The sequence below is a fragment of the Bombus terrestris genome, unplaced genomic scaffold (genome assembly GCF_910591885.1).
Source record: "Bombus terrestris unplaced genomic scaffold, iyBomTerr1.2, whole genome shotgun sequence".
NCBI classification, from domain to species: Eukaryota; Metazoa; Arthropoda; class Insecta; order Hymenoptera; family Apidae; genus Bombus; species Bombus terrestris.
Genome location: NW_025963549.1, coordinates 1,646,205 through 1,662,759, shown reverse-complemented (window position 1 = coordinate 1,662,759; position 16,555 = coordinate 1,646,205). Strand labels below are relative to the sequence as shown.

General features: G+C 44.1%; 1 protein-coding gene across 1 annotated transcript in view; it reads right to left on the bottom strand.

The window, feature by feature from the left end:
- Positions 1–14,502, bottom strand: part of LOC105667082 — a 36,632-nt gene extending 22,130 nt beyond the window's left edge. Inside the window, exons 1-2 of the mRNA XM_048414147.1 lie at positions 13,248–14,502; positions 12,472–13,133 (exon numbers count right to left, since the gene is read on the bottom strand). Coding sequence (XP_048270104.1) covers positions 12,472–13,133; positions 13,248–14,502 — 1,917 coding nt within the window. The remainder of the gene's footprint in view (positions 1–12,471; positions 13,134–13,247) is intronic.
- Positions 14,503–16,555: the final 2,053 nt, after the last annotated feature.

Here is a 16,555-nt window from a genome sequence, read left to right as displayed (position 1 = left end):
CCTATTAGTTCCATTTCCTTGATCCGTTGAGTGCTTTCATCGGGGATTAGTTTATACAAATCATTTATAACTGCCTTATGTTCTTCGTGCTGGCGCTGCATCATATCCAAAATTGCCCGCAGGTTTGGATCACCGCTAGTCGAAGCGACAGGTGTAACTTTCTTATCGTCCCTTTTGTCCATTTCAGAGTAATAGATCGTCGGAGTCTGACGTTATCGAATGCAATCGATCGATCCTTTTAGAGGAAATGGTTCTACTTACTAATAAAACCGTTTTTCGTAGTCCAGGTTGCTTGATACACCTTTGGTCGGATGTCCCGTAGGCCAAAACCGTAATCTTGTTTTATCCAACGTTGATGTATCCTGGCAGGATCGCCAAAATGTCACGTAAAATGAGAAAGAAATTTAAAGGAAAGAAGAAAACTTCATTTTTTCCCCGTTTATACAATTCTGAACTCTAGCCGTGGCCGTTCGAGACTGAGGCTCTTACAATATTTTCTTACTTTCGGTGACATCTGTTTCTTCTTTTGTTTCTCATCCTTCATTATCCCCACAACCCTGTAGGCGTACGTGACTGTTGCTACGCTTCTAGAACATTCGGTGGAAGGACCGTTAGGACATAGATGAACCCTCAGGTACTCCGGCAATATACATTGTCGCCAAGGTCGCCATGTGTAATGTTCAAGTATCGGCTGTCTGGAGAATCTTTACAAGTGGTCGCCTAAGGTGACGTCAGGGCAAACGAGTTTGTGGTTACACTATCCATGTGCCTGATCTTGAGTTACCATGCTCGCTCGTGCCGGTTGTTGATTGACGATGGAAATTTCCACGTCCCCTGCTCGTATTTCCTTTGTTTCCTCTTCCTCTGCTGCGACCACGTGTTGACCCACGCCAAAAACTGTTACTGCTCCCCGCTTCGACGCCATTTTGACACTCTCTCGCAGAATGTCCTACTCTTCCACATCGGAAGCATCCTTCCTTTTTTGCAGAAAAGGCGTTGGTTTGCATTTCTCCTCGGTTGGACTTATTCTTCTTCTCAGCTATTTCAATTTTATTTGTTACATATGCTACCGTTTGATTTTCTGCTTTCAATGAATCTACTATATCCGCTATGTGGGTGTATTCTTCGGGTAACGTATTCAGCGTGAAATTTAGTTTCTCCCTCTCACTCACTTGTGCACTCGCACATTTTAATTCGTTTATTAATTTTTCGAAATCACTAAAAAACGATGCTGAGTCAGTGTAGTTCTCAAGTCTTATCTTTTCCAATCTCCTTCTGCATACGATCTGTAGTGCCGTCGAATCTTTCAAGTACATTTGATCAAACTTTTTCACTATCTCATACGCCGTTTTTTCTTCTCTAATATATTCCAATTGTCTATTTGTGACAGCACTATAAATTATATTTATTGCCTTCAGATCCTTTTTGTCCCAGTCTTCATTGTCTGTTTCTGTCTTCACCCTAGTTGTGACAATCTCGCATTCTTTATATCTGAGAAACATCGTTATTCTTTGCTTCCACATACCGTAATCCTCACCATCGAAAATAGGTATCATGATTTCCGATCTATCCATTTTAAATGATTCCTTATCTCTTACTCATGCGTTCCTACGTGCTCGAAGTGTATTTTTCCTCTTTGTAACCTTTGAACGTTTCTTTGCTTACTGAGAACTAACTCGAACTAACTCGCAATATTGAAAAACACGCACTAAAATAACTTGCAAAATTATGAACCACGCTCTGCTACCATGAAAAGATATAGAATGGATTCGGAAATACAAATAATTCCCTTTATTTAGCACACAACTGTTATACATATATCTTATACTCTTAAGACCTCAAAATCCTACGCGCACGCACGCTTGTTGTCAACCGACTCTTCCAGATACTTCTAACGACTGGCTCTTGTCTTTTGTCTCAACCAAGACCCGGACATCCTCTGACGCTTACACACACATTCACATGTACAGTGTAAATGTATCATATTCCCAACAGGAATAAATATTCAGATCAACGTGACTACGTTTCGATTGCAGGTATGTAGACAATTCGATGCGCGTTATATTCCATATCTGATGCCAAGTACAGTGCAAGTCATCCGGTTTACGCTATGTAAAATCTGGACCCAGCCAGATCCAGCGTAGTTGCAATTTGGTATATTCAGGATTAAGTATTCAAACCGACGTATCTCCGATTCTGTGGCACATATGGCTACAATTAGAGGCTCGTTATACTCCAAATTTGCTGCCAAACACAGTGCACGTTATCCCGTTTGATGCATGTAAAATCGGGACCTAGCCGAACCCTGCGTATTTGCAGCTTTACATATTCAGTATTAAATATTCGAATCAACGAATCTCCGTTTCTATGGCACACTTACAGACAATTCGGTGCGCGTTATATTTGACATCTGATGTCATATACAGCGCACATCAGTAGGTTAGCGTTTTGTTCACTCTTGTCCCTGTCAACTACACCATAATTGCAGTTTAGCATATTCATGCTTGAATATCGAAAGCAACGTATCTTCGTTTCTATGGCAGATATGACGAAAATTCGGTAAGCGTTATGCTCCTGATTCGCTGGTGAGCACAGAGCACATCTTCCGATTCTATCTTCTCTTCTGTCTCATGTCTTCTCTGGTCACTGACAGATTCAGCGTAATTGCTGTTTTGCATATTCATGCCTAAATGTTCAAACCAACGTATCAGCGCTGCTATTGGATTCATGTCGCAAATGCGGTGCGCGCTATACTCCACAATTACAGCCAAATAGAGTACTTACACGGTTTGCGCTATGTCGACTGTGTTTTCGAGCTATAGCGGGGAGACGCGGTCGTTTGAATACGCGTCAATGGGAGTCGTAAATTCCAGTTACGATTGGAATAATCGACACCACGAATTGTTCGATCACCGTATTTCGCATAGGATTATAGGTGTAGTCGTTGTGGTATAACACTGGGAGTCACAAAGTTATAAAAAATATATGTATTTCCAACGATTTATACAATCACACTGAGTAAGAACGCCGTTGCTTAAGATACAGATAACGAAGAGAAGGATTATTCTTAGATGAGAATGTGAGCTATAGGAGCTCTAGGTCCGTGAGAGCTGTAGGAGCTGTCGGACTTCTGGATACTGTGAGAGAAATAGGAGTCTCATAGAGATATAGGAACGGTGAGAGTTGTAGGGATTGCAGGAACTCTAGTCACCGTGAGAGATGATGTAACTCTAAAGTTTATTCTGATGTGAGTACGAAGCTCGGTATGGGTGTGCCCTTTGAACGAAGAACGCGGATTCGTTGCTTACATTGTTAGTTAGGAAAATGAGGGCAATGATCCGCGATGCAGATTGGTTATGACTAATGTTAGGAAGGAAGAGAGGAGGAAGAAGCCACCTACCAACGTGGGTCCTAGGCGACATTTTTTATGGTAAAACTCAGATTTTCCGTTAGGTAGATGTCCGCTTTTTTCGTTAGGCCACTACCCGCTTTCTCCGTAATTCTTAAGAGCGCGTCATAAACCCAAGGACCTTTCTAAAAACCGACCGACAACACTTCTAGAATTAGAAAGTCTTTTCGAAACAAACAGATTGACTTAGACCATATGTGCGAATAATGCAGTTAGGATTTCATCTTTATGGAGTGTCCTTGGGCCTATGGAGGATTCGAAGGATGGCGCGTGGACCGTTGGCTGTCAAGCCGCGCGGCATTGAGTGCAGATGTGTTGCGCGGCAGAACATCGACTCTGGTCTCTGTTATATGCAGTGTAATTGTTGTTTTGCAGATTCAGACTCAAATATTCAACTCCACGTATCTCCGTTGCTGTTGCTGATATGTCGACAATTCGATGTGCCTGGTACTCCACATTTCTTGCCAAATACATCGTTTACCAGCCAGTTTGCGCTATATCCAGACTGGTCCCAGACAGATCAAGCATAAATATAAATCGGAGATGAAAGAACACGGGAACCTTCCGTTTGGAATTTTGGGAAAATCCCGTAACATTGTAATCTAGATTCTACCATAGCTGTAATTCAACAATTGTAGCCATCCAGTCCGATTGTAATTGTTCGAAACTTGTGATACTGCACTTGGCCTCGAGGCGACAACCAGTCGCCGAACGTAGTCGCGGTCAAGGAATGAACGTTTTGTCTAACAAAGGCATGAAGTAACTCTATAGCTCTTCTTAAAAGAAATGCTTGGGTCGGGGCACGACGGTAAAAATTTCAACGATTTCTGTCCCGTGGCTCGGCACACGCAGACTCTATTATTTGAGTAAGTACATGATCAGCTAGTCCGAGGACCCGCTATAAATCTTAAGATTTGTTCAACTAATGTCCTTCAAACCGACAATCAGTCCTCGTTCCAACTACGAGAAAATAGGAGAAATCTATTTTTCTCACGAACGACGCTTCCTCTTCTCGAACTCTCTCTCAAGGGCGGCTAGCACCCTTCCCTAACCACCAACATGGAAATTGACCAATTAACAGTAACGCCAATTTCCCTCACTTTCGGAACGAAGACTTTTCTCCACGAATCCGATGATTTCGTGCCCTTAGGCACACCCATCATAGTTTTCCTCGACAGCGTTACCGTGATGGAGAACCACTCTCCCGTACGATCTCAACGACGATTTAAGTAACCCTCTGATACGTAGTGATTGCCCCATGCATTAACATTGAGTACAACTTAGACGCTGAAGAAAAGTAGAGTTCGTCATCCCGTTGACCGCGGATTCGTTATTGAGCCTAGGATCATTGTCATTAGCTCCTCGAGTATCTAATTATCGCGATTACTTGTCCAATTCCATCATAGTCATATTTGCACTAGTAAATATCACCTCTATTGCATAATTGTCACGTCTAGCGCCAACAGGGATTCGTTTCACGCCCTTAACCCTAACTCTAATCTTAACGCCAACCCGACATCTGAAGTGTGATCAGTGCCGACTATAACAGTGCTAGAACTTACGACCATCGTGCGCAAGTAATTCAGTCGCTAGTGCAAAAATCGAGTGTGAAACCTAACAATTTTTCGCTACCACGTTTTAACCCTTAAAATCGCGTGCTCCAACTCCGCTGCTTGGGGCGCAGCTGCCAACCTGATTATGGAAGGAAACTATAATTTCAATAACGAGTGGCGTGTCGACTCGTGCGTACTGGAAGCATCAACGGATATATCAAGTCATCTGGGTGAATCGTTTCCATTTTATTGCGATTCGGGAGCCGAGCGTTCACTAATTAAAGAGTCCGCGGAAACGAAATTAATGAAACCACTGCAAACGAGATCGTCGTTAATGAAGTTGACACTGATGTACATGGTAATAATAAAAGTCGATTAATTTCTCTTCTCGACAAATTCAAAGATTCATTCGTTACGGGTTTCCTACGTATTCGCGCAAATACAGGCCGGTTAGAAATGCGATTAATTGATCCTAACACCACCGTACGAGGAAGTTCTTATAGACTTAGCGAGGAGAAGCGAAGAGCGGTACGTGAGAAAACAAGCGTTTTAATTAAAGCAAAGATCATAAGGCCTAGTAATTCGCCATTTGCGAGCCCTACATAACTCGTGAAGAAGAAAAACGACTCAGATAGATTATGAGCAGGTTCCCGAGAGCTAAGTCAAAATATGGTCGCGGATCGGTACCCTTTACTCCTTATTGCGGATCAAGTCGCGAGATTGCAAAAGGCGAGATACTTTATTAGCCTGGACATGGTCATCGGGTTTCACCAAATTCCTATTTATCCTAATTCAGCGGAGTATACAGCGTTCGTTACCCCCGACAGACAATATGAATTGATAACGATGCCGTTTGGACTGAAAAATTGCACTGTCCGTCTTTCGGTGGGCCATTCGTAACGCCCCAGGCTACCTCTCTCATTCGTACGTTGATATTTATTTCGATAACGTCCTAATTATTACCGACTCGATAGATCAAGCTTTAGAAAGATTGAAACACCGTATTAGATACCCTCGTAAAAGCCGGATTCTCTTTTAACTTTGCGAAACGTTCTCTTAAGGACATCGGTGCTCTATTTGAGATGTGTAATTCATAACGGAGAAGTTCGTCCCGACCCGGGTAAAATACACACCTTAAGTTCTTAACCTGTGCCAACCACCGTCACACAGTTCATCCCTACATTCTCACAGATGAGGAAACTACGCGCTCATCCCTGTACGCGCTCATCTCAGATAACAGAAATACAACTTGGACAGATAGACACGAGAGAATAAGACAACAGGTAGTTTCCGTCCTGACCGACGCGCCGGTGCTGATGATATTCAACCCCAATTACCCGATAGAACTACATACTGATGCTAGCTCGGAGAGTTACGGGGCGATTTTGACGCATCAAGCCGAAGGTAAGAACAAGGTAATAGAGAATTACAATAAAAGAACCAGCCCCGCGGAATCTAGATATCACTCCTATGAACTCGAAACATTAGCTATCGTAAACGCCGTAAAACATTTCCGTCGCTATCTACATGGACGGAAATTTCTTGTCGTCACGGATTGCAACTCGTTGAAAGCGATGAGTAATAAAGTACATTTAAATGACAGGGACCATAGGTGATGGACTTACTTGCAGACTTTTATTTATGACATTATGTGTCGGGAAAGTAAACGGACGGCTCGCGTAGATTTCTTTTCGCGAAACCGCACAGGCGTTGACCCTATTAAATTCGACAAAATCAAAGGGAAAATAGTTAATCTGGCAGAAATTTCGGAAGATTGGCTGTGAGCGGAACAACGTCGGGATTCTCAAATCTTGGAAATCGTCAAGGAATTGCAATACGATGGGCTCGCGGGAGACATCGCGAATACATACGAATTACGGAGAGGTACTATTTACCGTAGGATACAAAGAAACGGCAGAACACTCTGTTTACCGATAGTCCCAAGTGGTTTTAGATAGTCTGTTATTCACCATGTGCACCAGTCAATTATGCACTAAGGTTGGGAGAAAACGCTCGAGAAACTATAAGAGTATTACTGAATCGAAGGAATGGCGAAGTACGTTCGCCGATTCATTGAGATCTGTCATGCTTGTCAAGATTCGAAAGCTAGTTTAGGTAAGATACAAGCCGAACTGCATCCTATACCTAAGACCAGCATACCCTGGCATACGGTCCACATGGACATAACAGGCAAGTTGAATGGTAAAAGCGATTAAAAGGAGCACGTCATTGTTTTGACCGACGTCTTCACTAAATTCGTATACCTGCATCATACTAGTAAGATAGATTCCCTTAATACCATTAAAGCGCTTAAATCCGCTATATTTTTATTCGGGAGTCCCTGCCGGATAATAGGAGATCAGGGAATATGTTTTAAGGGTAAGGAATTTCGAGAATTCTGCTAAAGCAAACGAATTAAAGTTCACTTAATAGCGACCGGTGCTAGTAGAGCCAATAGACAGGTAGAGCGTGTTATGGGTGTATTGAAAATTATGTTCACGGTAGTGGAATCGACCGGGCGGCCGTGGCAAGACGCGATTGGGGAAATACAGTTGGCTTTGAATTGCACCACCAACCGCGTGACAAACTCTAGCTCATTAGAACTACTAATAGGTAGAACGACAAGACCGTGCGATCTGTTGTTACCCGATAACATCAAAAGTATCGATATCTCCAATATAAGACGACAGGCAATAAAGTGGATGGAAACTAGTGCTAGGTATGATGAGGATGGATTTGACAATACTAAAGTTAAAGCGGTTAGGTTTAACCTCGGTGATTTCGTATTACGCAAAATGAGGAAAGAAATCAAACCAAATTAGATCCAAAATTTAGAGGTCCATTTGTAATAGAAGATGTTTTGGAAGGAGACAGGTATATCTTAAAGGTATTAAACGGTAAGCGATCGTTCAAGTACAGTCACGACATGTTGAGGAAAATGCCAGATGGTTGCACCCCTGCCGAGTTGGATGTCTGTAGTGAAGGCCATAACAGTGGCCATGACGATATGAGTACTTCGATCTCGGAAGATTACTAGCACTATGCCAATAACACCCGGCAGGGCGAGTTCGCACGTGTTTCGGGGCGATAATGTGATAAAGCTCAGAGAGAACGTGTGATGTGGTCCACACGCTTTTCATGGTAACAGTGTGATACAGCTCAGAGAGAACGTGTGATGTGGCTCATACGCTTTTCATGGTAACAATATGATAAGGCTCAGTGAGAACATGCGATGCGACTTGCATGCTTTTCGGGGTGACAATATGATAAGGCTCAGTGAGACCGTGGAACGAAGCTCTATGTGCTCATACGAACTAGAAGGCCGAGATCCTTTGGAGTGCGAAATCGAAAATGTCCCATCATGCCGTTACGATCCGACTGATAACTTGCAGGATGCAACTATCACCTTGGATACTAACTATAACGCTACTAATTTTCATAATCTTTTATTTTTTTGCTGCCAAATCCCCGAACAGGATTTGTTGCTACACTGGACCCTTGCCTTATTCGAACATCTAGTTAAATTGTGAATAATGTTAATTGTATCGAGTCTAATGTTAGGAAACTCAATATTTTAGTTACACACGAGGACGTGTGATAGTCAGTATGGCCGTGTCGGAGATGAAAGAACACCTGAAACTTCCCTTCGGAACTTTGGGAAGACCCCTAGTGCTGTAATTTAGACTTCACCATAGCCGTATTATGAAACTGTTGTCATTCGATCCGACTGTACTTATTTGAGATGAGATAACGTGCGTGATAGGTATAGAAGAATCACTCGGTATTGTTTAACAATAACTGTTTATTTGCTTGTGTTCGTGGTATACACTAGCGCGCCGAAAGCACGGTACAATTATCGATTCAAGATTACAAGTTCAAGCTCGGCGCGATACTTTACGCGGTGGTTCGAGTCGAGACGATTGCACATATGTCGAGAGATTCAGATTCGCTATTACGTACGACTGCGGACGAACAATCCAGAAGGCGTCTTCCAACTTGCCTCGCGGCTCGCGATAGAACAGAATGAATTTGTGTCGCGATGATGCTCCTTAGGAAAACTGTGTTTGGGTGTGTCTAAGGATACGGGATCATCGGATTCGTTAAGAAAAGTGTTAGTTCAGAGAGTGAGGGAAACGGACGTCGCTGTTAATTGGCAAAATTGTGAGTTGGTTGTTGGAAAGGGATGACAACTGCCCTTGAGAGAAAGTTGCTAGCGAGGAGCGTCGTACGTGAGAAAAAGCAGATTTCCCGTAGTGGGTGGTATGTGTAGGGACTATTGAGACAAAGACTATTTGTCCCTTTAGAGAATCTCAGCTGCATGAATCCTAAGATTTATAGCGGGTCCTTAGGCTCGCTGTAAATATTCGGTGAGAATCTGTATCTGATAGACATCTGGCAACCATCTGTTCGAAAGGTAGAGTCCTTGTGTAGCGAGGTACGGGACAGAAACCGTTGGGAAGTTTGCTGTCGACTGCCGCTACAGAGATTTATGATAGTCAGCTCGGACTCGAGGAGACAATCAGTCGCCGAACGTAGTCGCGGTCAAGGGATGAACGTTTTGTTTAACAAAGGCATGAAGTAACTCTATAGCTCTCCTTAAAAGAAATACTTGGGACGGGGCACGACGGTAAAAATTTCAACGATTTTTGTCCCGTGGCTCGCCACACGCAGACTTTGTCCTTCGGGTAAGATGATTGCCAGATGTCGACGCATCCTCAGGGTATATGTTTAGCTGGCTGAGGGCCCGCTACGAATATTAAGTTTCAATTATACAAAGTATTTCAAATAGACTAATAGCCTGTGCCCCAACTACGGGAAGATAAGAGAAATCTATCCGTCTACGAACGCTTCCCACTGGCAACTCTCCCCAAGGACGGTAAGCACCCTTCTCTAACCACCAACATGGAAATTGACCAATTAACAGTAACGTCAATTTCCCTCACTTTCTGAACGAACACTTTTCTCCACGAATCCGAGCCCTTAGACACACCCATCATAGTTTTCCTCGACAGCGTCGCCGTGATGGAGAGACACTCTCTAGTGCGGGCTCATCAGCAATCGACCTGTCTTTCTTATACGTAGTAATTGCTCCTTGCTCTAACATGTAGTGCAACTTAGACGCTAACGTAGGGTAGAGCTCAGCATCCGTTGACCGCGGAAACGTTACCGGAGCCGAGACCATTGTCATAGTGCCGCGAATGTCGAAACATTGCGATTACATATCGACGCTGTAATCTTTCTAATTTGTGTCAATAAACTAAACTATTGTTACACCGCACCGATGGCTAATTTCAACGAAGATTCATCGAACACCCCCATCCCTAATCCTGACGTTGACCCGAAAAATATATCTTATACTCTGAAGACATCGAAAACCTAGTCGCACGCACGTTTGTTGTCAACCGACCCTTTAAAATGTTTCTAACGGCTGCCAATTGCCCTTTGGCCCAACTAAGGCCTGGACACTCTCTGACGCCTACACACACATTCACATGTACAGTTCAAATGTATCATCTTCCTAACACTATTTTATATTTGGTTACTGTCAAATGCAATGTAATTGCAGTTTCGCATAGTCATGCTTAAATATTCAAATCAACGTGTCTCCGCTGCTATCGCAGATGTGCCGACATTTCGATTCGCGTTATACTCCAGATTTGCAGGCAAATACAGAACACACCAGCCGCTTTGCGCTTCGTCCTCTCTGGACCTTGTGAAGTGCAGCGTAAATGAAGTATTGCGTATTCAGGAATAAACTTTCAGATCAATGTATCTTCGCCTCTATAGCAAATATGCCGACAACCAATCCACATTTGCTGCCAAATACAGAGCACATTAGCTGGTCAGCGTTATGTCGACTCTGGTCCCCGTTATATGTAGTGTAATTGTAGTTCTGCAGATTCAGACTCAAATATTCAACTAAACGTATCTCCGTTGCTGTTGCTGTTGCTGGTATGTCGACAATTCGATATGGCTGGTACTCCACATTTCTTGCCACATACAGCGCTCATCAGCCAGTTTGCGCTATATCCACATGAATTGTCCCAGACGAATCAAGCGTATTTGCAGTTTTGCATAATCAGGATAAAATATTCATACCCACGTATCTCCGTTTCTGTTGCAAATATGTTGACAATTCGATGTGCCTTATACTGCACATTTGCTGCCAAATATAGTGCACACCAGCCGTTTTTTCACTAATTCAACTGTTACCTTGCGTGATAGGAACCGTGCGACGTCCCTCGATATTTAGCCACTAAGGGGCCGCTGACCGTTATTTAGACCCTCATCAAACCTAAGGACCCACCATAAACTTAGACTTTTTAAGTAATTCTAGATGGTCCCTTTCTTCTTGCACGTCCAATTTCTTAAATGTTTTTGATTGATGTGTATTACTTAGAAAAGTCCTTATGTTTATTCTACGCTCTTAGAAATTACGGAAAAGATGGTAGTTATGTAATGGGAAAACCGGTAATTATATAATATTAAACCGGACATTTATCTGATGAAAATGTGTGTATTTACCCATGAACAAGGTCATCCATGAGCCACGTTGGTAGGGTGCTTACTCCTCCTATCTTCATTCATTAACTGTAAAATTCGAGCTATCGCGGGGAGACGCGGTCGTTAGAATACGCGTCAACAAGAGTCGTAAATTCCCGTTACGATTAGAATAATCGACGCCACGAATAGTTCGATCCCCGTATTTCGGTTAGGATAATCGGAGTGGTTGATGCGGTATAACACTGAGAGTCACAGAATTATAATAATGTATATTTCCAACACTTAGTCTACACGATTGAAAAGATATCAACAATTAACAACCTTATCGCACGCAGATAATATAAATGTATACAATATAGAGCAAGGCTCTTACAATTGAGCTTAGTCTCTTGGTGGACGTAGCACGATATGATACTTAATAGAATAAGCGAATGTTTGGCTCAATGTGTAATGTTCGACGCGTCACAAGGAACTGATCGACTTTAGATGATTTCTTTGTCTCATCTTTAAGACGACCCCCACTATACTTAGGTCACGCCACCGTTCGCGCCTATGCTCACGTATGTCTATTCTTGCGTGGAAAACGTAACGGACCAAATTCGACGTTTCGAGAACTCGCTGCTTGGCAACAGCTATGCGCTCGTCGATACATTGTATATGATCCGGCGGTCAGATAAGACGATCTGACTGAGACATTGTAGGGCCGCGAGTGACGGTTAGAAAATACAGACTGTGTTAAGCCTCGTGGCGTAACATCCTCCCCCCGTTGAGAGGGTACCGATCAAATGATATGGTGTGGAGTCAGTTGCGTCGCTGGCGAATCTCCTTGGCTCCGTGTGGGTGGTCGGACTCGTCTGGATCTGGGTGAATGGGTAAGGGGACCAGTCTTGTGACGCCACGATCCAGGGTAGTTGTTGCCGTCTGCACGGTGGCGGTCCGTATGATTCCGTCGACTCCTGGATGGACCTTGATCACGCGGCCCAAAGGCCATTGCATGGATGGTACGTTATCCTCCCTGAGGACTACTTCGGTGCCTACTCGGATGTCGTGACTGCCCTTGCTCCATTTATTTCGGATGTTCAGCTCGTTCAGGTATTCTCGATGCCAACGGCGCCAGAAATGTTGTTTGATCCTTTGAATATGTTGCCAGCTGGAGAGACGATTGGATGGAGTGTCCCGGAAATCTCGTTCTCGAAAGCTTGTTAGTGCATCTCCGATGAGGAAGTGACCGGGAGTAAGGACAAGAAGATCGTTTGGGTCAGATGATATTGGAGTCAGAGGACGGGAGTTGAGGATAGACTCGATTTCAATGATCAGTGTGTTCAAATTTTCGTATGTTAAGAGCTCGTTACCTGCCACACGTCTGAGATGTCGTTTGAAGGACTTCACCGCAGCCTCCCACAGCCCGCCGAAGTGAGGTGAGTTGGGAGGAATGAAGTGCCATTCGATTCGTCGATCGGCTAAAAAGGACTGAATCTTTACCTTATGATCGTCGGACTGCAGGAGGTTTCGGAGCTCTCGTAATTCATTGTTGGCGCCAACGAAGTTGGTGCCGTTGTCAGAATAAATTGTTACACAGAATCCTCGGCGAGCGATGAATCTTCGCAGAGCAGCAATGAAGGCCTCGCTAGTGAGATCGGTGACCAGCTCGAGGTGGACTGCTTTAACTGCAAGGCATACGAAGATTGCTACATATACCTTGATTTTTCGTCGGTTGCGATCCTTTCGTTCCTTGATGTAGAACGGTCCGCAATAATCGATTCCGACGTTCGTAAATGGACGAGATTCCGTTATCCGTGCAGCTGGAAGGTCGCCCATTACGTACTCTACTGGAGGTGGATTGGCTCGGCAGCATCGTACGCACTTCTTCAGCGTGCTCCAAACTTGACTATGGCCGTCGATAGGCCAGTAAGATCTCCTTAAGGCATATAAGGTAGCTTGAGTTCCGGAGTGGAGATTTAGGAGGTGTTCATGCTCAATTATGAGTGCTGTAACTGAGGATTTGGGTAGAATGATTGGGTGTTTCTGAGTGAAGGGCATTGGTGAATGACTGAGTCGGCCTCCGACTCGCAATATCTCGTCCTTGTCCAGAAATGGATTGAGTCGTTGCAGCTTCCCCTTCACTGCAGAATTTCGATCTGTGCGGAGAGTACGTATTTCATCTGGAAAATAACAGAGTTGTAACAATTTGACCAATTTGTTATGCGCATTGGTTAAATCATGTGTGGTTAGAGGTCCCCCCCGATCCTGTTTTTGCCTCCATCGGAGGCAACGAGCGGCAATTCTTATCAGCTTGGGCCAAGAAGAATATCTCTCCAGTAGACTGTGGTCAGGCGGAGTCACGGACAGACATGTTGCCTTCTTTTGCTCTGGTATTTCAACTAATGGTACTGGGTTCCACGACGGCCAGTATTTTTCAGGTTGTTGGAGCCATTCTGGTCCATGTTGCCAAATGGTAGATCGCAGGAAGTCTTGGGGTGATTGGCCTCGAGATATGAGATCTGCAGGGTTATCGGTAGTGGGAATGTGGCGCCAATCTGAGGTGTGAGTCTTTTGTTGAATCTCTGTCACACGATTGGCGACGAAGGTTTTCAGCGTATGGGGTGATGTATTAATCCAGTGTAAAACGATTGTAGAATCAGTCCAGTAAACGGTCCGAGAAATGTTGCTTGGTAACGCTTGAAGGACTGTAGTGGCCAATGATGCGAGAAGAAGTGCTCCACTCAGTTCCAGCCTTGGAATGGTTTGTGATTTGAGTGGAGCCACCTTTGACCTTGCGGTGAGGAGTCGTGTCCAAACATGACCATCCGGAGCGATGGTGCGAAGGTAGACGCATGCCCCATACGCCCTTTCGCTGGCGTCGCAGAATCCGTGTAATTCAATTTCCGCTGCAGTCTTGATTATAATTTTACGTGGAAACTTCACGTTATTTAGCAAAGGTAGCTGTGAATAATATTTGCTCCATTCTGTGTGTACGTCAGCCGGAAGAGATTCGTCCCAGTCAAGTTTTAAAGTCCAAAGTCGTTGGAGCAACATCTTAGCGCGAACGATCACTGGTGCCAGTAATCCAAGAGGGTCGTAGATCTTGGCAATTTCGGAGCTGATTGTTCTCTTCGTAATTCGAGAGGCGGTAGGATTGATTTTGACGGAATATAGGATCGAATCGTCAAAGGAATTCCAAACAACACCCAGAGTTTTGAAAGTTTGCGATTCGCCTAGTAGCAACTTATCGTTTATGTCCTGCTCGGAAAGTCCTCGTAGCAGTTCCCGGTCGTTCGCTGCCCATTTTCGGATGTTTAAGCCGGCTAATTTAAGCAATTCTATGAGCTCCGTTCTCAGTGATTATGCCTCGTTCTTTGTTGCGGCTCCTGTGAGAACATCGTCGACGTAGAAGTCTCGCTGTAAGACCATCGCTGCTCGTGGGTATCGATGTCCCTCGTCGTCTGCCAGTTGTTTGAGGCACCGAATGGCTAGATAGGGGGCCGCTGACAGCCCGAATGTCACTGTGTTAAGTTGATAGATGTCCACTTCTCCGTCCGAGTTGCGCCACAAGATTTGTTGGAATTTCCGATCCTCTGGACGCACAAGAAATTGTCGATACATCTTTTCGACATCGCCTGTAATGACATACTGATGAAAACGAAATCTTAAAAGGATAAGAAATATGTCGTCTTGTAGTTTCGGTCCGGTATGAAGTACGTCGTTTAATGAAACTCCGGTGGTGGTTGGTGCAGATCCGTCAAACACAACTCGGAGTTTTGTAGTCCGGCTGGATTCTTTGATCACGCCGTGATGTGGCAGAAAATATCCGTCGTCCGTGCAGTGGTCCGTGGTGATCTTCGTCATATGTCCTAATTCCAAGTATTCTTGTATTACGGCGTGATAGTCGGCTTCGAATTGTTTGTCTCGTTGGAATCGACGGCAGAGGGAAGTGAGTCGCTTCATTGCCATGGCTTTGGAAGATCCAAGCGGAGGAGTTGTTTCGTTGAATGGGAGAGCGACCACGTATCGCCCTTCGTTGTTGCGTTGAACGTGATTTCGAAAGTGCTCCTCGCACTGTCGTTCCGATTCCGAAATTGTTTGACTCTTGTTGTAAAACTTCGAGCTATCGCGGGGAGACGCGGTCGTTAGAATACGCGTCAACGAGAGTCGTAAATTCCCGTTACGATTAGAATAATCGACACCACGAATAGTTCGATCCCCGTATTTCGGTTAGGATAATCGGGGTGGTTGATGCGGTATAACACTGAGAGTCACAGAATTATAATAATGTATATTTCCAACACTTAGTCTACACGATTGAAAAGATATCAACAATTAACAACCTTATCGCACGCAGATAATATAAATGTATACAATATAGAGCAAGGCTCTTACAATTGAGCTTAGTCTCTTGGTGGACGTAGCACGATATGATACTTAATAGAATAAGCGAATGTTTGGCTCAATGTGTAATGTTCGACGCGTCACAAGGAACTGATCGACTTTAGATGATTTCTTTGTCTCATCTTTAAGACGACACCAACTATACTTAGGTCACGCCACCGTTCGCGCCTATGCTCACGTATGTCTCTTCTTGCGTGGAAAACGTAACGGACCAAATTCGACGTTTCGAGAACTCGCTGCTTGGCAACAGCTATGCGCTCGTCGATACATTGTATATGATCCGGCGGTCAGATAAGACGATCTGACTGAGACATTGTAGGGCCGCGAGTGACGGTTAGAAAATACAGCCTGTGTTAAGCCTCGTGGCGTAACACTTGTGTTATTACTTGTATTCTTCTATTGTCAACTACCTTTCCATCAATATCCTCCTCGTCAGATTCACTTGAACATCTGCGAATTTTTTGTCGTTTACTATGATTATAAGTATCTCTTTCACAGTTCTTCCTTTTTGTCCTAGTTTCCAATTCTTCTTGCATGTTATGTTGATGCATCAGTCGCATAACAATTCTGCTAGGAACATGATACATATCCACTGTACATGTGAATGTGTGTATAAGCGTCAGAGGACGTCCAGGCCTTAGTTGGGACAAAAGACAAGAGTCAGTCGTTAGAAGTATCTGGAAGAGTCTGTTGACAACAAGCG